The sequence below is a fragment of the Ovis aries genome, chromosome 7, assembly GCF_016772045.2.
Source record: "Ovis aries strain OAR_USU_Benz2616 breed Rambouillet chromosome 7, ARS-UI_Ramb_v3.0, whole genome shotgun sequence".
In the NCBI taxonomy this organism is placed as follows: domain Eukaryota; kingdom Metazoa; phylum Chordata; class Mammalia; order Artiodactyla; family Bovidae; genus Ovis; species Ovis aries.
The window spans coordinates 100,207,854-100,224,984 of NC_056060.1; the positions used below are offsets into that span (position 1 = coordinate 100,207,854).

The 17,131-nt window shown below is 52.7% G+C and overlaps 1 protein-coding gene across 15 annotated transcripts in view; it reads right to left on the minus strand.

Annotated features, from left to right (window-relative positions):
* TTC7B (tetratricopeptide repeat domain 7B) overlaps positions 1 to 17,131 on the minus strand; it is a 271,518-nt gene that overhangs the window by 36,425 nt on the left and 217,962 nt on the right. For 5 of the 15 annotated variants that reach the window (XM_042252863.1, XM_042252864.1, XM_042252865.2 and 2 more), the window contains 2 exons: positions 15,160 to 15,257; positions 11,288 to 11,405 (listed from right to left, as the gene is read on the minus strand). In XM_042252863.1, the coding sequence (XP_042108797.1) occupies positions 11,288 to 11,405; positions 15,160 to 15,257 (216 nt within the window). The other 10 variants (XM_060418489.1, XM_027972126.3, XM_060418490.1 and 7 more) reach the window with 7 other exon arrangements.

Consider the following 17,131-nt stretch of genomic DNA (forward strand, 5'->3'; position numbering starts at 1 on the left):
GCCCTCTGAGTCACTGCAGAGCTTAGACTGCAGAGCGACTCTCTAGGAGCCTCGAGTGGGCTAAGGGGGACGCCGGCAGAGACGCGCTGCTGAACCCGGCGCGCTTGAAGGGAGACCTAGGCAGGCGCCAGAGCACCCTCCCGGGCCTGGGCCTGGAGACTCCCCGGGGGTCAGGGGAGGGACCACCCTGGTCTGCTGCGGAGGGTCCCGCCTGGCGGGTTTTGCTCTCAAGACACACCCAGCAACCGCCCACTTTGTTCGCTGGCCTTTGAAGGATCTGGGGCCATAGTCTAGGATGCAGCTTGAAAGCTACAGAAGCACTTTGCCCGCTGTGTAAGCAGACGGCCACCGCCGAGGCTAACACCAGCCTGCTGGAGATCAGGCCGCCGCAGAGGGGCTGCGCCTGCCTTACTGTTCTGTAAAAGCTGCTCTTCTGAGGGGCTGGGGCAGGCCCCCGTCCCGACAGGTTCACTAGCCTGAGGGATCTGGCCAAAGGGCTGCTACTCAGACATCAAATGAGTCAAACCACACGTTCTTCCCACGCTGACCTGGGGAACTCCTGCCAGACAGGGGCCACCTTCCGAAACGGGGGTCTCTCCCCACCTCTTTCCCACATCCCCTCTTGGAGGAATGGTTTCAGAACCGAGAACAGGAGTCTCAGTTATTTCAGACTGAAAACTCGTGACTTTTATATTCACCGGCAACACTCTTAATTTATAGCTCGTCCTCAAGCGTAATACAGGGATAAACATTCCAGCCCTGTCGGTGGCAACTATCAACTTATCACGAGGTTGAAAATGGTGATTATAGAGAGATACACGCTGACTACTCAAATAAACCAAGTTGGGTCTACTCTGGGTAAGAGGAGACTGTGAGCATAAAAATAATTTCTGCTGGGGCTTTCAAATGTACCATAATTCATTCATTTTTAAGAGTATTTGCAGTGATAAACTGGCCATCCATATTGTGTTTTGACAGTCCCAACATGAAGGAATGTGGATTTTTCTCAATATACTCAAATCCTGCGGTGGGAGGGGGTTGGTGGAAGTGAAATGTGGGAGGGGGCTGGGGACCCCAGAATCCAGCTTCTGTGGACAATCCCCACACAGACAGCACCCACAGGAACACGTAAGAGGGCGGCTCTGGAGAAGGACCAGGGAGGCCTCCAGAGTCAGCGCTGCCCTGTGAGGAGGCCCATGAGGCCAAGTTCAAAGGTAACGCAGGAGAGCTGATGGAGCTCAGCTAAGAACTGACTGTGCGGAGACCAAGCATGTCAGACTACTTAAAAAAAACCCTAAGCAGCAAGATGATGAAACTGCTGTTGGTTTGGGGGGTCTTGTTCTGTTTTCAACCTCTTTATGGAAAATCAGCGTTTTAACTCTGATAACAAGGATGAACGTAGCTTCTCTGAGATTTTTAATAGCAACGATTAGTTAAATAAATGAAACTGCTGTTGCTACATCCTGACGCTGTTACTAAGCTGGCTTACCTCTCACTGACTACCTCCAACAGGGGTTCTCAACCTTGGCTTCACATTAGAATCACTTATGGATTAAAAACACGACCACGATCCCATAGCTACAGCATCACTGACGCTGGAGGGGGGTGGGGCAGCCATCTATTCGTTACTAGCCCAGGCAACACCAACGCACAGCTAAGACTGAGGCCCCGACCTGGGGAGACGGGCAGAGGGTGTTATTAGAAGACGGTGGGTCAAGAAAAGCCTGCGGGCTTCGGCCCCACAGCTCAGCCAGCTTGAGTGGTCCTGCCTCCCTGCAGCCCAGCGACCTGGGGAAAGGGGACCAGGAAGCTCTTGTTCTTTAGGACAGAGGTTCTCAGAGCCCTCTCATCTCAGAATCTCTTTGGACTCTGCGAAGTCATTTTCTTTAATTAATTAATTAATTTGGCTGCACCGGGTCTCAGCTAAGGCATACGGGATCTATCTCCCTGACTGGGCCCCTGTATCAGGAGTGTGGAGACTTAGCCTCTGGATCGCCAGGGAAGTCCCTCTGCAAATTTTTTGCAAGCCCTCTCAAGAGATCTTGTTTGCGTGGGTTATATCCATTGATACTGAAATCAAAAATGAAATCAAAACTGAGAAATGCTTAAAATGTTTCATTGAAAAAATAATAATAAACCACTGCTCTAGAAAAATTCTACGCATTTTCTGCAAAATTCTCAGACTCCTTGGCTACAAGGATTTGTGACTTTTAGACAAGGGGCTAATTTTGCTTTTCAGATGATCTGTTTGATTCACAAACGAACTTCTCAGAAATAATGTCAAAGTTCCTTCTCTTCGTAGTATCTATACACACTGGGGCTTCCCTGCTGGTTCAGGTGGTGAAGCATCTGCCTGAATGACCCAGGTTTCATCCCTGGGTCAGGAAGAAGATCCCCTGGAGAAGGAAATGGCAACTTACTCCAGTATTCTTTCCTGGAGAATCCCATGGACGGAGGAGCCTGGCGGGCTACAGTCTTTGCTACAGTCGCAGAGTCAGACACAACTGAGCGACTTCTCTCACTCGCGGACACAACTAAATTCATTATTTCTTCACGTACGAACATTTCACTGTGAAGAAGGCCCGGCAAACGACGATGCCAGCAGTGGTGATTATCAGTTTCAGTGAACTAGTTTTGACTGTCATTTTTGATTATCAGTCTTAGAGGCCTGATCCAGGCACTCTGGTGTGCAGTCTATGTATATTGCTTCATTTAATTCTTAAACAATTCTCTGAGGCAGGTAACACTGTTACCTACACTGTTTAGACGACAAAACTGAGATTTAGTGAGTAAGTTAGCCAAATGCATATAGCCAGCAGGTGACTCAGACACTAGTCTAACTGCAAATCTAGGCTCTAAATCCAGCTCCGATACCGCCTCCTCCAGGAAGGCTGCCATGAGACTTTGGTTCCTCCTCCCTACCAGCCTCGGGCAAAACGTTAGACCTCGGGACCTCAGTGCCCCATATCCTCCTGTGGCCATGGTGATCCCTGTACCGACCACACTGTTTTACGTTAAAGTTAACGTAACTGTCTCTCTTATGGGACTGGGTGGTTCTGGAAGACAGGAGTCATGTCCTCCATTTAGGTATTTTGAAAGTGAAGTGAAAGTCACTCAGTGATGTCCGACTCTTAGTGACCCCATGGACTCTTCAGTCCACGGGATTCTCCAGGCCAGAATACTGGAGTGGGTGGCTTTTCCCTTCTGCAGGGGATCTTCCCAACCCAGGGGTGGAACACAGGTCTCCCGCACTGCAGGTGGAGTCCTCACCAGCTGAGCCACCAGGGAAGCCCGCTAGGTATTTTAGGGGCTAAGAACGCCAGGCCCCTGAAATGTGCTTGGTAAATGCTCGTGGAACGAATGAGTGATGAGTGAAGACTTGTCACGGTATGAAACCTGGAAGAGAGCGGCCCCCTTCGAGGGATCCACGTCTGGGTGCCCTACCCTCCCTCCCTGATGGCCCAGGGGCCAGAACCTTCCCCGTCTCAAAGGGCTCCTCCCAACCACTGGCACTAAGACTGACTGTGGTGCACTCCCGAATTAACACTGCTCTTACCTAGGGGCTTCCCAGCTCCAGGGTAACTCACCCCCTTACAAAGGGAGGGTGACTGAGGTTCATCAGAAACAACTGTTTCCTTCCTAGATGATCCCTTTTCACACACATCTCACGGGGCAGACACCCTTCAGGTTCTGAAGGAGGGGTGGGTATTTGAGCATTCAATATTTATTAACAACAGCAGGTGATTTACAATAATGATAAAAATACTTAATAGCTAATGTCTACAGGGCTTCCCTTGTGGCTCAGCTGGTAAAGAATCCACCTGCAATGCAGGAGACCTGGATTCAGTCCCTGGGTTGGGAAGATCCCCTGGAGAAGGGAATGGCGACCCACTCCAGTGTTCTGGCCTGGAGGCTTCTCTGGACTCTATAGTCCATGGGGTCGCGAAGAGTTGGATACGACTGAGCAACTTGAACCCCCACTTTCACTCTTCCCAGCAATAGTGCAAATATGCCAAACTCGTTCACTGGGTTAGAATTTGGAGGAAGAAAGGGCTAAGCATCACTATGAATTAGAAAGCATAAATCTGATTGCAAAAAATAATCAAAACCGCCTGCATCTTGCTGTTGCACAGGACTGAAGTGGTAAGTGTCAAGACAGATTTTGATTTATGCAGCTAAACTAGAAACGCTAGTCCTGACCAACCTATTTTTAAAGCAACCCTTTTCTTTCTCATGAAAGCAAATGTATTCTTACAGCGTGCGTGGGGGTTAAGAGGATTATCCCTCCAAGGGAAATGGACAAACTGAGGCTTGAGAAAGGAATCGGAGGGGGAACAGAAGGCATATCTCTAATTTGAAATCCAAGACTCTGGAGGAATAAGCTTCCAGATAATCAGGTTTGACAGGTGAGTCAGGGGACGTGTCTGGCCGCTGAGCATCTCCTATTTATCACATTAATTCGAGAAGTGCTTATCCCTGTCGGAACCCTCAGGGCCGAGCAGCCACCGAGTCCCTCAGTCACAGGGTGCAGGGGCTCTGAAAAGCCACCGTGAAACCAAGTGAACCGACAGCTGACGTGGGCAGGTGAGAGCGGGCCCTGAAACCTGGCCTAGGTTCTGTGTCCATGGGGAACATGATGTCCTGGAGCTGAATTTCCTCCCACCTAGATGCCCAAGAGAAAATGCTGCTTTGGACCTCTGATACGTCTGCAAAGCGCCGCTTGAAGAACTGTTCTGATCCCCACCTCCAGGGTCTTTATCCGAGTCCCTGCTTAGGACCACCATCTGGGTGGGGTGCGGAAGGGGGCTGCTGATAGAGAGCCCAGGCCGCGGGGCCAGGAGCCAGGGCCCCTGACCTCAGGAAGCAGAATGCAAGCTCCGCACCCCCAGAGGATTCCTGCCCCCATACCTATCATTTCCTGAAGCCCACAGAGAAATTCTGCCAGAAGCAGGACAGCGGGTCCAGCCAGCTCACACTGCCTGCAGCTGACGCCTTTCCAGTCCTCTCCTCAGCTCACGACACCTGTGGTCAGCTTCACACAGACCTCCGACAGGGACCTAGTTCAACACTTGAAGTTCATCAGGCAAAGATCTCAGAGCCCATAGCACTGTTAAGCAAAAGGCAGTAAACTCCGGCCGGGCCGTGTTTGGTCACCTGCATTTGCACAAGCAGGGTCCCTGACTGCCTGGCGTGTTTTTACACTCCAGCGGCCCTCTCGACTCTTCTGGTGGCGGAACCTGAGCCGCTGTCGTGTGAACGATGCCCACCTTCCCTCTCCCCTCCCATCCTCACAGCGCGTAGACGGGGAATAGGTCTCAGATGCAACCCTGCTGACTTGGTGCATCACAGCCCACGAACAACTGTGCTACTGACGTGCGAAAAAGAACAAAAACCCCTCTCCCGAAGAGCCACGAGCGGGCCCAGGTCCAAGAGTCCGCGCGGGGTCCAGGCTGCCCTCCGCCTCCAGCCCTGGCGCGCTCGGGGCCCCGTCCCATCTGCCCCGGGCAGCCTCGCAGGCACCCGCCCGGCGCTGCTCTGGGAAGAGCCCGAGTGCGCAGGAATTACCCACTGCCCGGAGCTCTCTGTCTTCCCTCGGTCCTGAATTGACTCAGGGCTACCTGTTGGCAGAGTTCACTCAGCTTCCGGTGCTTCGAAGCTGTGCCCGTTCCCCAACAATGAAATTAAAAAGACAAACAACGCAGCTTCACTTCTCAAAGGCCCCGCGCACTGAACGGTGATCTGAACATCTAAACATTCCGTCAGACAGCTGGGCTTGAAACCTCCCACCCCTAACAGGAGAAGGATGCCTGTTTCTCAAGACGAGGCTTGAGCGCTGATGACGGGTGGCCGGCGACCTCCTGGCACCGGTCCCTGCGCTCTGAGAGCCTCGGGGGCGCGGGCCTGAGCAGCCGGTGAGGGAGGGGAGGAGGCACAGGGCCCCGCTGTCCCTGCAGCCTCAGTCAGGCGCATGTTCTCGGATTCCTTAAAACACACGGGCCATTTCCCCTCCACGCCCACCCCTCAAGCCCGGTCGGGACAATCCCCATCTCCGCTGGAGACGGTCCTGCCTCTGATTTGGGGGGGTGGGCTCCTCATACGGGGCTGTCAAGGGTCTCCCTCCCGCATTCTGGCGCCTGGAGGGCTGCCCTCTCCCCTCGAGTTGGCGGCCTCAGGGGCCACTGCGGTGTCATCCGCCTCCCGCCCGCCGCGAGGCCTGCTGCCTGTGGGCTCTGCGGATCAGTAACTTTGGGGGCTGTTCTCTAGCTACTTTCCTTGCTCCCTGTGTGAAAAGGAGACTGAGACAGCCAAGTACATCCGGACAAGCCAACCCCCCAGTCCCAAGACGAGCCACGACTCCCAGTGACTTTCAGAGTACCCAGCACAGCTCAGCCCTGATGGGACGTGCTTTCCTCTTGCAAGGCGGGGTCCTCTCCAGGGAAAGCGTCGGGAAGGACCCCGGAGGCAGGGGCATGCGCGGCGGCCAGCATGCGCCGGGGTGTCGGCGGGGCGCTCAGCAGGCATGCGGGGGGCCGGCTGCGGCGGGAGGCAGTACCTTCGGGAGGACTACACGGGGAGGCTCCCCACCTGCCCCAACCCCGCCGCTGCGCAGTCCTGAGCCCCCGACTCTGCACCGAAGCGCCCGGCCCTGGGGAAAGCGGCTCGCGGACGCGGCCAGGGCGAAGGCTCCCGGCTTGGGCTGCGGTCTCGCTCCCGGACGCACACGCCCGGCGTCAGCCCGAGGGCCGCATTACTGACGTGTCCACCTCCTGAACTGCCATTCAACCTCGTCTAGAGAAAGACATCCTAGAACTATCTAAGTGAACTGCGGCAGCGTCCAGGGTTTGTCGCTCAGTCGTGTCCGACCCTTTGCGACCCCGTGGGCTGTAGCCTCTGTCGTGGGATTCTCCAAACAGGAACCCTGGGGTGGATTGACGTGCCCTCCTCCAGGTGATCTTTCTAACCCAGGGATGGAACCTGAGACCCCCACGTTGCACGTAGATTCTTTACCATCTGAGCCCCCAGGGAAGCCCAAACTATTTTTTAAAGAGAATTAATTTTAATTAAAAAAGCAATAACGTTTACACTTCAGCTGCCACCCCTCAAAGGCAGTGGGGCCATCATTAGAGGGACCTTTTCATATATAGATTAAAAAGTGACTTTTTTCTGTTAGGCAGAGGCAGAAGGTAAAGTCAGTCACCACCTCACTGACTGGTCACTTCCTGATCCTGACGGATGTTTTTAAATGTCAGAAAACGCAACGTCAATCATAAGATGCTCACCAGCTCGGCCTTGTCTCGCACTTTGCTTCACCTGAGCGGTGTGTGTTTTACTTAGAATCATTCTCTTCTCTGGGCTCCTAAAGAGAGCAGCACTTTCCCCAGAATCGGTGAAATGAAATGAAGCTGGGGACACAAGCCGGCACATTCTCGGAGAGAACACCCACCCAGCTCTCCCTCCAGAATGAGGACCGCTGGGGTGGGTGCCCGGGGCGCCCGGGCGCCTCAGCTCAGGAAGGCGGGCACCGTGGGGGCGGCCTGGCGGCTACCTTCCAGGCCAGCTCTCCCCGCCTGGCCGGTCACTGCCCTCTGGGAGCCACAGGGGCTGGTAGAGGCTTAAAGTCAGGACCAGCTCCTGGTAAGCCACAAAGGCGTCTGTGAACAGCGTGCTCAAGTCGCTTCAGCCGTGTCCGACTCTGCGACCCCACGGACTGTAGCCCGCCAGGCTCCTCTGTCCAGGCAGGAATACTGGAGTGGTCCGCCATTTCCTCTCCAGGGCATCTTCCTGACCCAGAGATCAAATCGGCGTCTCTCGGGTCTCCTGCATTACGACTAGCGGCACCTGGGGAGCCCGGGTGTGTGAGCAGAATAGCAAGCAAATTTAGCTCCTCACAGGTGAGGAGTCCAAGGCCAGGAAGGTTAAATGGGTTGCATGGGCCCCTCTGCAGAACTGCCTGCTGAACCCAGGTTCCCCTGGCCTTCCAGAGACTGCGGGCTGTTTTTATCAAAAGGGTTAAGACCTCTGTATGAATACGTCAAGCCTCATTTTACCGTATGGAAAGGGAATCGCTTTTTCCACGCAGCAAAAAGAGTTGAACCAGAAAGGAATTTTGAGATTCAACTAGTTCCCTCTACCCCAAATCTACAGATGACCCTCGCTGGGAAGCCTAGATGTCTCACACTTTGGATCAGTCGCCGCGGGGCTGCTGACACCCCCACCGCACGCCTTCCCTTGGGCATTTTTCCTGCAACGCCTCCGCCTGTAGTCCTTCCCAGACAAGCGCTGCCTCCTCCGTATTTAAACCCAAGCTTTGCAGGCGGGAGCGTTAGAATCTCGCGCGAGCTGGGCCCCGCGAGGAGTGAGCAAGCGGGTGGCAGCTTAGGGTCCAGGCCATCCAAACACTCCCAGGAATCAACAGCCACAACACACACGGCGCGGTGGAGGGTAGCGTGATTCTGGAGACCCTGGGGAAAGTTAATAGATCGGTGAACTACTTACTAACTGAAAAAAGGGAGGGAAAACCATGAAAGTATACTTCTGGAGAGTTGCCTTGGAACAACAAATCAAACCAAAAATTAAAACCAAGAAACAAACATTTGAAAACTCAAAATTAAGGCTAAGAAAGCAAATGGAATTCTCATAACCTTCCAACTGTAAGTCTGGTTGTCTGGGATCAGATTTCAATTCAAGAGTGACATATGTTTTTCCACTAACAATGATTTTTTTTTTTTAAGCAAAGGAAGGCCAACTGGGCATTCCCCTCCGTGTTTAAATGTTCCCTCAGCACGTGAAAGCTGACCAATGCATGGACTGGTTTGTTTCCAGGGCAGGAAATTCCAAAGGGAAGGGAAAAATAATCAAGCAAGCAATTTTCAGATCTTTCCACACATTAAGCCTCTTCATGATTCCAACAGTTGTAGGGTTGGGCTAGTGATCAATCCTGTGAAGTCAAAGGATTGGGGGTGGGGTGGGATTCATGAAGCTTCAGGTCTAGGCTATCTGTTCTAGGGGAAAGAGCTGGCATTCAAATTTACTATAATCTTAATCAAGAAATTCTGCCTTTACTAGGCACGCGCACGTGCGGCGTGTTTCCCTTCTCTAGCCGAACGCTGTGTTTGTGGCTGGGAGGCAACACCTGGTGACCGGCGAGGGGCTCCCTGAGGACGAAGGTGACTCAGAGCTTTGTGAAGAGTAAACAGCTGAGCGCTGCCTGGTGCATAATAGGTTCAGCAGAAAGCCCAGGGGGTGCACGCTGCCCTGCCCATTCGCTAATTAATTGATATCGGGTGTCCCACCAGAAAGGTGGACCTCAGTCCTCAGAGGTTTAAAGGGACACAGGGCTTCTTGGGATGCAAGGAGGTAAATACCGGTGGGTGTGGAGGTAGGTGGCTCTGTTATGCAAACGAGAAGGGGAGGGGTGGTGGGAATATCTAACCTCACTCTGGAACGGCTTTCTTGTAACTGTTCAGCTGCTCTGTCTGTCTGACTCTGCGACCCTGTGGACTGCAGCCTGCCAGGCTTGTCTGCCCATGGGCTTTTCCTGCTGGCAGTGCTGGAGGCGGCTGCCATTTCCTCCTCCAGGGGGTCGTCGCCACCCAGGGATCAAACCCACATCGCTTGTGCTGGCAGGTGAATTCCCTACAGCCGAGCCACCTGGCTCAGCAAGATTCCGTTTTAAGAACCCCAGCCTCAAGCTGGGCAAAAAATGTAAAAAACAACTTTTCTGGAAAAACCAAAACAGAAAAAAACCCAAAGTTGGCAACTGCTCCTAGTCATTGTATTAAGGGAAAATGTCTATTTTAAGAAGTAGATTAAAAACAGCGTAAGCAGTTTAAAAACATTATCTTCATCCTCCATTTTGTAAAAGTGGGATTGTCATCGAGGCTGAGTTCAGAACAGCTACTATGCAGATAAGTAAGGTCAGAGTGTTTCTTGGTTTAAATGATTTATTTTAGACGATAGTCTCCTTTCTGTGTGTGTGTGTGCACGCGTGAGTGAGTCTCACACAGCAGGTCGCCATCAGAAATATGAGCACATTAGGGAGAGTACTTTATATGCTGAGCTTTTGTTCAGCATATAACTGAGCGTTCGGACCAAAGATGAGCCCTTATAAATCAGGGATACAGAGATTAAATTTTCTGGCTGTGTTGCAGGTAAAGTGAGCATTAAATAAATGAGTGGAAGAACAAGGGTGGATCTCCCGGTGAGACCCACATTTAGGGGCCATTTAAGGACTTTATCAACCAGTGTCTCATTTTAATACAGGGATCTTTTTTTTTTTTTAATTGACAGGACCTAAAACAGACTTTCAAATGTTCCTATTATTTAAAAGCAAGATTATATTAAAACTCTGTTCAATTTCCCTGCCTAGATTCATGCCACAAGCCCTACATTTTCTTTCCCTGCAAATGGAAAGCAATTCAGAGTCTTACAACCACTGGCACTGGAGTCATGAGAAGGTATTTCACACACGTGCACACTCTTGAGCCCCAGCTCAGGCCTCCTGAATCGTAAACTCTGGGGGTCGGACCCAGGGAACCTGCAGTCTTCAAAGCTCTCTGTGTGACTGTAACACAGCATAAGCTCTGAGAACCACATATTTAAAAGGCAGATGACCGATATCTTTACAATACGACCTTGATTATGACTTACTTGTTGAATTCATTTCTAAATCGAAAACTGGAAATAATTAGGAATGTTCTAATTTGTCGTTTTTAAGAAAATAGGATCTTTATGCATTGATATCAACTCCAGGAAATCACAGGAGTGCTCAAGAGCCAGAGGCAGTGTTCTAGAAAAGCTTCCATTGATTCTGCTCGAGACAGGTTTCCTCTGCTTTTCCGAGGGGAGGGCGGAGCTCAGCAACACTGTCTCCTGCCCCAGGCAGCATCTGGGTTTTCAGACTAGCAAGATTTCCTATCAGTTGGATTTGATGGAGTTTGCTACCCAGCTTATCAGTTAGGAAGATTATCAGAAAATAGAACATCAGGCAAATGAAGCAGGTTTAAGAAAGGAAAAAACCAAACATAAACCATGTTTCCACAGAGAGGGTTCCTGGCGGGGCCCCGGGTCACTGACTGAGCGTGCAGCCGGGGGCCACACGAAGGTTTCGGTTTTGGGGTGAGAAGGAAGATGAGGAGACAGAAACAGGTGGAGAGGAGACTCGGTTCTTGGAAGAGAAGAAGAGGAGGAGGAGTCTGACACTAAGAGTGAAAGAGAAAAAAAAGGAAAAAGGCAAAAAAACTTTAGAAACACAAAGAAAAAATAAACTAGCTTTTAATATACTCACATAAGCTGCAAAGAAAATGAGGTCATGTAATACACAGTCATTCCTCTACTTGACAACAGAATACAAGTGCTTTTCGAAGAAAACAAATTTGCTGTTTTTCCACTGGTTATTATCTGTTCTGCAACAACACCATGGAATAAAAATAACTCAGATTTACCTGGGCACAGATTCAGCAGTATGGTCCATTGAAAATAATACGTCTTTAACCTACAGTATCCGCAACATTCTAGAGGGAAAGAAACTCTTCGCTTTTCAATTGGAAAGGATTAGAACTTGACTTTTCCTTGATTTGTTTTTTTATGAGAAGCACTTATATAAAATTTACTTGAAAACTAAGGTTTTCCTAGGTGCAGCTATTGAGGGGCAACCATGGGCCGGGTCCCAGCATGGCAGCAATGGAGTGTCAGTGCGGGGGCTGGGCCACAGTTGGGTGTGGGGGCTGGGCTGGCTGTCACCTCCTGTCTTCAGCTGGAGAGACACACCACAGGAGGGAGGACCACCACGGCGACAGCTGAAAACTTTCCTGGACAAAGTGGGGCAAACTTTCAAGGTGGAAGAATCATTTTACTTCAGATAGGTGTCTGGCAATATCCACCAATGACTAAAGATAAATCCCCTTACTCCACATCCTGTTTTGAAGGCAAAAGGAAGAAAAAAAAAATTTTTTTTTCATCCTCTATTTAAGGAACTAACTTATTCCAAAGAAAAAACAATGACTCATAGTTCCAGAGTTGAAAGACTGTCCTTCCATTGGAGTCTCTTTTGATGGCTAGGAACCTACTGGACGGTAGAGGTGGGGGTGGGGAGAGAAGGGGACTGAGAGGCGGTATTAGGAGGGAAAGCGGATTCTTCACGGGTGGTTCTCACTCTGCCACACCTGCCTAATGAAACCGACGTCCGCCCTCTGGCTGCAGTGGGCGTGGCTGGCCCGAGGCTTCTAGACTCGGGCTCCCCTCGAGTGATGGCTCAGATCCGCATCTGGGCAATTGCAGGGGTGGAGACAGTCCTCCCGGCGAGTTACCCACCTTTCAAAACGAACACCGCCGAGCCTGTACTTCACCATGCCCCCAGATGTGTGATGAGGGTACCTTGGCTAGACTTTTAAAGAACTCTTATCTGTTTGACACATACATTGAAATTTTAACAGGCAAAATATGATATGAGATCTGCCTCAGAATACCTTACAGAAACTAAGTGTTGGACAGCAAAGATAAGGGAAAAAAGGGGGGGGACTGTTGGGGGCTAGTGGCAGGCACACGGGGACTCATGGCACTAGTATCTCTATTTTGGTGTATTTGAAGCTTTTCCACAATAGAAAATTTAAAAATAAATAAATAAAAGGGAAATAAAATTTTAGCTCTAGAAAACAAAAAGGACAATCCAAGCGGGGCTGTGGCTCCGAGAAGGGGTCTCCTGCGCCGCAGTGATGGGGTGGGCGGTGTGATCGCGGAGGTCGCCTCCGGGCCGGGCATGCGCCTTCACCCGCTGTGCTCCTGGCAGAGGCTTGGGTCCTTCAGGGCATTTAGAAAATCCACTGATTGTGGAGCTGAAATAAAGCCCCAGGACACTCTCCGCTGACGAAGGCAGGGGGGCTGGGGGACGCGTGAAGGGGCCCCACGGGGCCGAGCAGCCCAGACACAGTCGGCTGTTTTCAAGTCAAGGGATGTGGGAAATAAGATCTAAGCTTATTTGCATGGAAGGGAAAACCAAAAGCTAATAAAACCGGTTATCTTCAGGAAAAGGCGAGGGAGAAGGGCAGGGAGGAAGCAGGGCCATCCCTACGGAACCTTCGGAATCAGAGCTTAAGCTAAATCCGTGGGTCGTTCGGGAGACAGGGGTCCACACAGATGCGCCAATAGGCACTGCTGTCCTCCTGGAACTGCCCACGGGCTCAGCTGAACAACACTGCCCTTTATTCATCAAGACGGAGGCACCTTTTCCATTCACAGGAGAGTCTGTTGGGTTTTTTTAAGTCTCTTGGGTTTAAAAGATTGTCTCAGAATGTTCTGCCATCATTTACGACCAGTCTGGCGCTGATAAGGTCTGCTAACATGGCCTTCCATTCTTCCGGCTCCCTAGCCTCCTGGTAAGTACTGGTGGTGGTAAAACCAACGACTTGGGGCTCCCGGGCAGGGTGGGCGAGAAGCGCCTTGGAGGGGCTCGTGTGGCAAGTACAACCACAACGCCACAGTGACACGGCCACTGGCCGGCACCTGGGAGCCTGCGCCCCAGCAGTGTGGGCCCCGCCCCGGCTCAGGATTCAGGGACAGCGGTGCCCACTGCGGACAAGGGCGGCCACCCCCGCTGGGCACGAGATGCACCTCACCGGGACGCTGTGGCACCTGAGGCTTCCTCTGCGGAGGGAGCCTCCTGAGGGCTCGGGGCAGGGGGGACGCTCCTGGGGCAACGGGGAGAATGAACCCCAAGGGCCTCGCTCATTTTCTCCTGCCTGTTTGCACTGTGTGTGTGTGTAGACGAAAGTTTGGGGACCTCGGGGCAAATGAAGACCCCGACCAGCTGGAAGGACAGGGGGTCTGACTTCATACCAGGGTCCTCGCAGGGTCCTGGGCGGGGAGGAGGCCCCGGGCGGGTGAGCATCACCTCCCTGTCTTCTCTCCCCGGAGGTCAGAGCCTCGCCTTGTGGGGGCTAAGAGCCTGAGCTTCCCTTTTCTGCAGCGAGGGGTCACGCACGTCCCTCCAGTGGGACTGGACCGTGAGCAGAGCCCAGCTCAGGGTCGGCCTGGTTCACATCTAAGCCTGCCAGTGGCTGGCCCTCAGCCCGGGGCCCAGGCCGCTGCAGGGCCAAGCCCCTGTGGCCCTCCCAGTCTGCACCTGGAGCGGAGGCTGGTAAACGGCATTGACTGAAATCCGCGCTGCTCAGCGCTCTCCTGACGGGGGAGCCCCAGGGCCCTGTGGTCGGGCTTCCTGCGCCGACTTGAGGTCTGGAAAAGGGGGCCTAGCCGGGCAAGGTGGGCAGCTGGGAGAACAGCTCGGGCGAGGACTGCACCCGGCTCCCGTCCCCGGGGAGAGGCTCTCCAGGGTGACCCCCCGCGCTGGGCTCAGGGCTGCTCTCCGGCTCTTCGGAGGGACTGGGTCAGGACCCGGGGCTGCTGGGGGCGCCCGGAGGTGGACTGAGCCACACAGAGGCCCAGGCGGGTGGCGGGGAGGCAGCAAACCCGCTCCCCACGACACCCGGGGTCTGCCTCAGGCTCACAGCTGGGCACATCTCAGTAGTCCAGGGGTCCGCTGAGTCCTCCAGACGGCCCCCTGAGATGTCAGTATTTCTATCAAAAATTACTTGTCTGCACTTCTGGAGATGACAGTGGTATCTCTACCTGGCCTATACTTAGGCAACTGTGGAAACACAGATGTGAACTGACGTGCTAGTATCTGCAGAGAGGCAGGAAGTGCGGCAGGCCTCCTCTCGGGGTCAGTAGACTCGGAGGCTCAGAACCCACTGCCCCCTCACAGGGGTCCTTTGCGGGGTGGGTGTGGGTTCGTGGGTGCCACACCGAAACCTTGATTTCAGCAAGCCTGAAATCTACAGAGAGACAGAGAAACACAAAAGCCGAGGGGCGCCTGCAGGGGACGGGAAGAGTCTAATTTTAGTTTCGAATTTTTGGCTCCAAGAGCAAGGGGAAAAACAGAAAGATTTCAAAGAATTGCGTTGGCAAGGAACAGGACGGCCGCACTGTGAACACAGGCTTGAAAAAGACCCTGGGGAAAAGGCCCGTCAGGCGGCAGATGAGCCAGTTTCCCTGGGGGTGCCTTCCCACCCTGGGCCCGGGGGTCTTCACCCCACGGGGCTCGGGGCCGGGCCCCACCCCGCTCCAGTTAACACCGTTTCAGCCCCGCTGCCCATTCAGTCTCACCTGTCTCGGGATCGCTGAAGTCTGGCAAAGTAATTGTATTAAGCTGTCGTCTGTCAGCGATGGTTCTATCTAAGAGGCTGCTCCCACGTCCAGAATCACTGCAAAACACAGCTGCAAAGGTCAGTCACTGGAAGGTGGGCGGGGGACGGGACGAGCAGCACCTGATCCCCACGCCCGAACTGCGTTTCTGAGGTTCTTCGGCACCTCCTCACCTGTCACCGCGCATCCAGCTTTCCCTGGGCCGGCTTCCTTTCAGCATCCGTATCCCCAGCGCAGCTCAAGCCGCGCCTGCGGGCCTGAGCTAGTGCGGGAAATGAAACGCGGAGCCAGGGTCTCCCCCGCCGACGGGGGCACCCGCGCTGGGCGCCAGGCTCGCCGGGGCCATGAGCGCGCCATCCTCCCGCTGCCTTCGGGAACCCGCACTCAGTACCTATGCTTCCAGCTGGTGGGGGCCCAGAAACACCACCCGGGGCATCTCGATAAGCCGCTGAGGCCCGGGTCCTGCCCGCCCCAACAGATCAGAAGTGCTGGCGTTCAAAGCTCCCCCTTGGTTCCAACGCGGAGCCGAATTCAAGAACCACTGGGCCCTACTTTTCAAAGGCTATCACAGCCATGGCCTCATTTGGGTCCTGAGAACAAGCCTTTATCATCAATAATTCGGTCGAGGCCTCTGACTAATGAACAAGGGAGAAGCTGTGTGAGGCTGCACACGGGACGGGGGGCTGGCAGAGAGCCCCCAGCCAGCGCTCCTGAGCAGGAGGCAGCCTCAGGGAGGGCACCTCGGGTCCTGCCAACAGCCTCCCAGCTGGCGCCAGCAGCCTCCCAGCTGGCGCCCCCAACCAGCGTCCCGCACCGAGCCTCGCAGGCTGCTCCTGCAAAACGGGACTGGCCACCCCTCAGGTGAGTCACGGGGAGACCGCACAGGCCACTCACAGCCCTTAGCTCACACTGCTCCCCCTCTAACTGCAGAAGCCTGCAAGCAAAAACAATGAAAACCGCCTTCTTCTTTTTCCTCCATCAAGATACTCTATCAAAGATGCATATTTGTCTCTTAAGGTTTGAGTCTAATGCTTTTCTTTCAGTCCTTTTTTTTTTTTTCTTTTTAAATCTGGGGGCTCTACGGATAATTTTTTTAGTTGTTGTTGTCAAGAAATTCAACTTCGACAATAAAGGGACACGATTTCCTTCCTCTCTGCAGCTGTTGCTAAAAGTGGTACCAACAAGATTTGCTATGAAACTTAATATGGTTTGCAGGCTGTAATTTCCATGTCCAGTGAGGTAGTCGGAGAAATCCACAGGAAACAGAAGGAAACTTGCTTCAGTACTGACTGTTTGTCAGCCTATACTTATGACATCACTGGATACATGTTTTCTGGAAACTATTCTATTAGCTATTTCCATGTCTGAGAAAAATAAATGTCTCTGAGCTGAAGACAGCATGAAAGTCTGTGCAAACAGGCATTAATCACATCACCAACTGAATGTTTCTGGCATTGTTCTGTTCAGGCATGTATTTTTAATATAAATATTACAAAAATACTATAAAAATTTGGCAAAGAGTTAATCATCTGAATGTTGCTATAGGTCCCCCACCTAGGAGTTTTGGGAAGATATGATCTCAAAATATAGTGATAGTTTTCATCACCTTGGGGATTCCAGGACACAGTGAGGTGCTGGAATTGCAAAGGAAGGAGGTGCCTAGGTTTTCAGTGAACTGGACCTTGGTAAGAGGATGGGAACTGTCTGTCCCAGGCTTCCCACTGCACCAAGTTTCAGAGCACAGGGCTGGCTGCTGCGTGCTGCGTTGCATCCTGGAACCCAGCCGGCCCAGGAGTCTGGGTTCCTTCCTACATCTGTCCCTACTGGTAGGTCACTCTGAGCAAGGCCACTTCCTGTGTGCTTCAGGGACTTCCCTGGGAGATGAGGAAGATTGTCTTCCAACGTACGCACAAGTCAGGCTGAACTGAGGTCA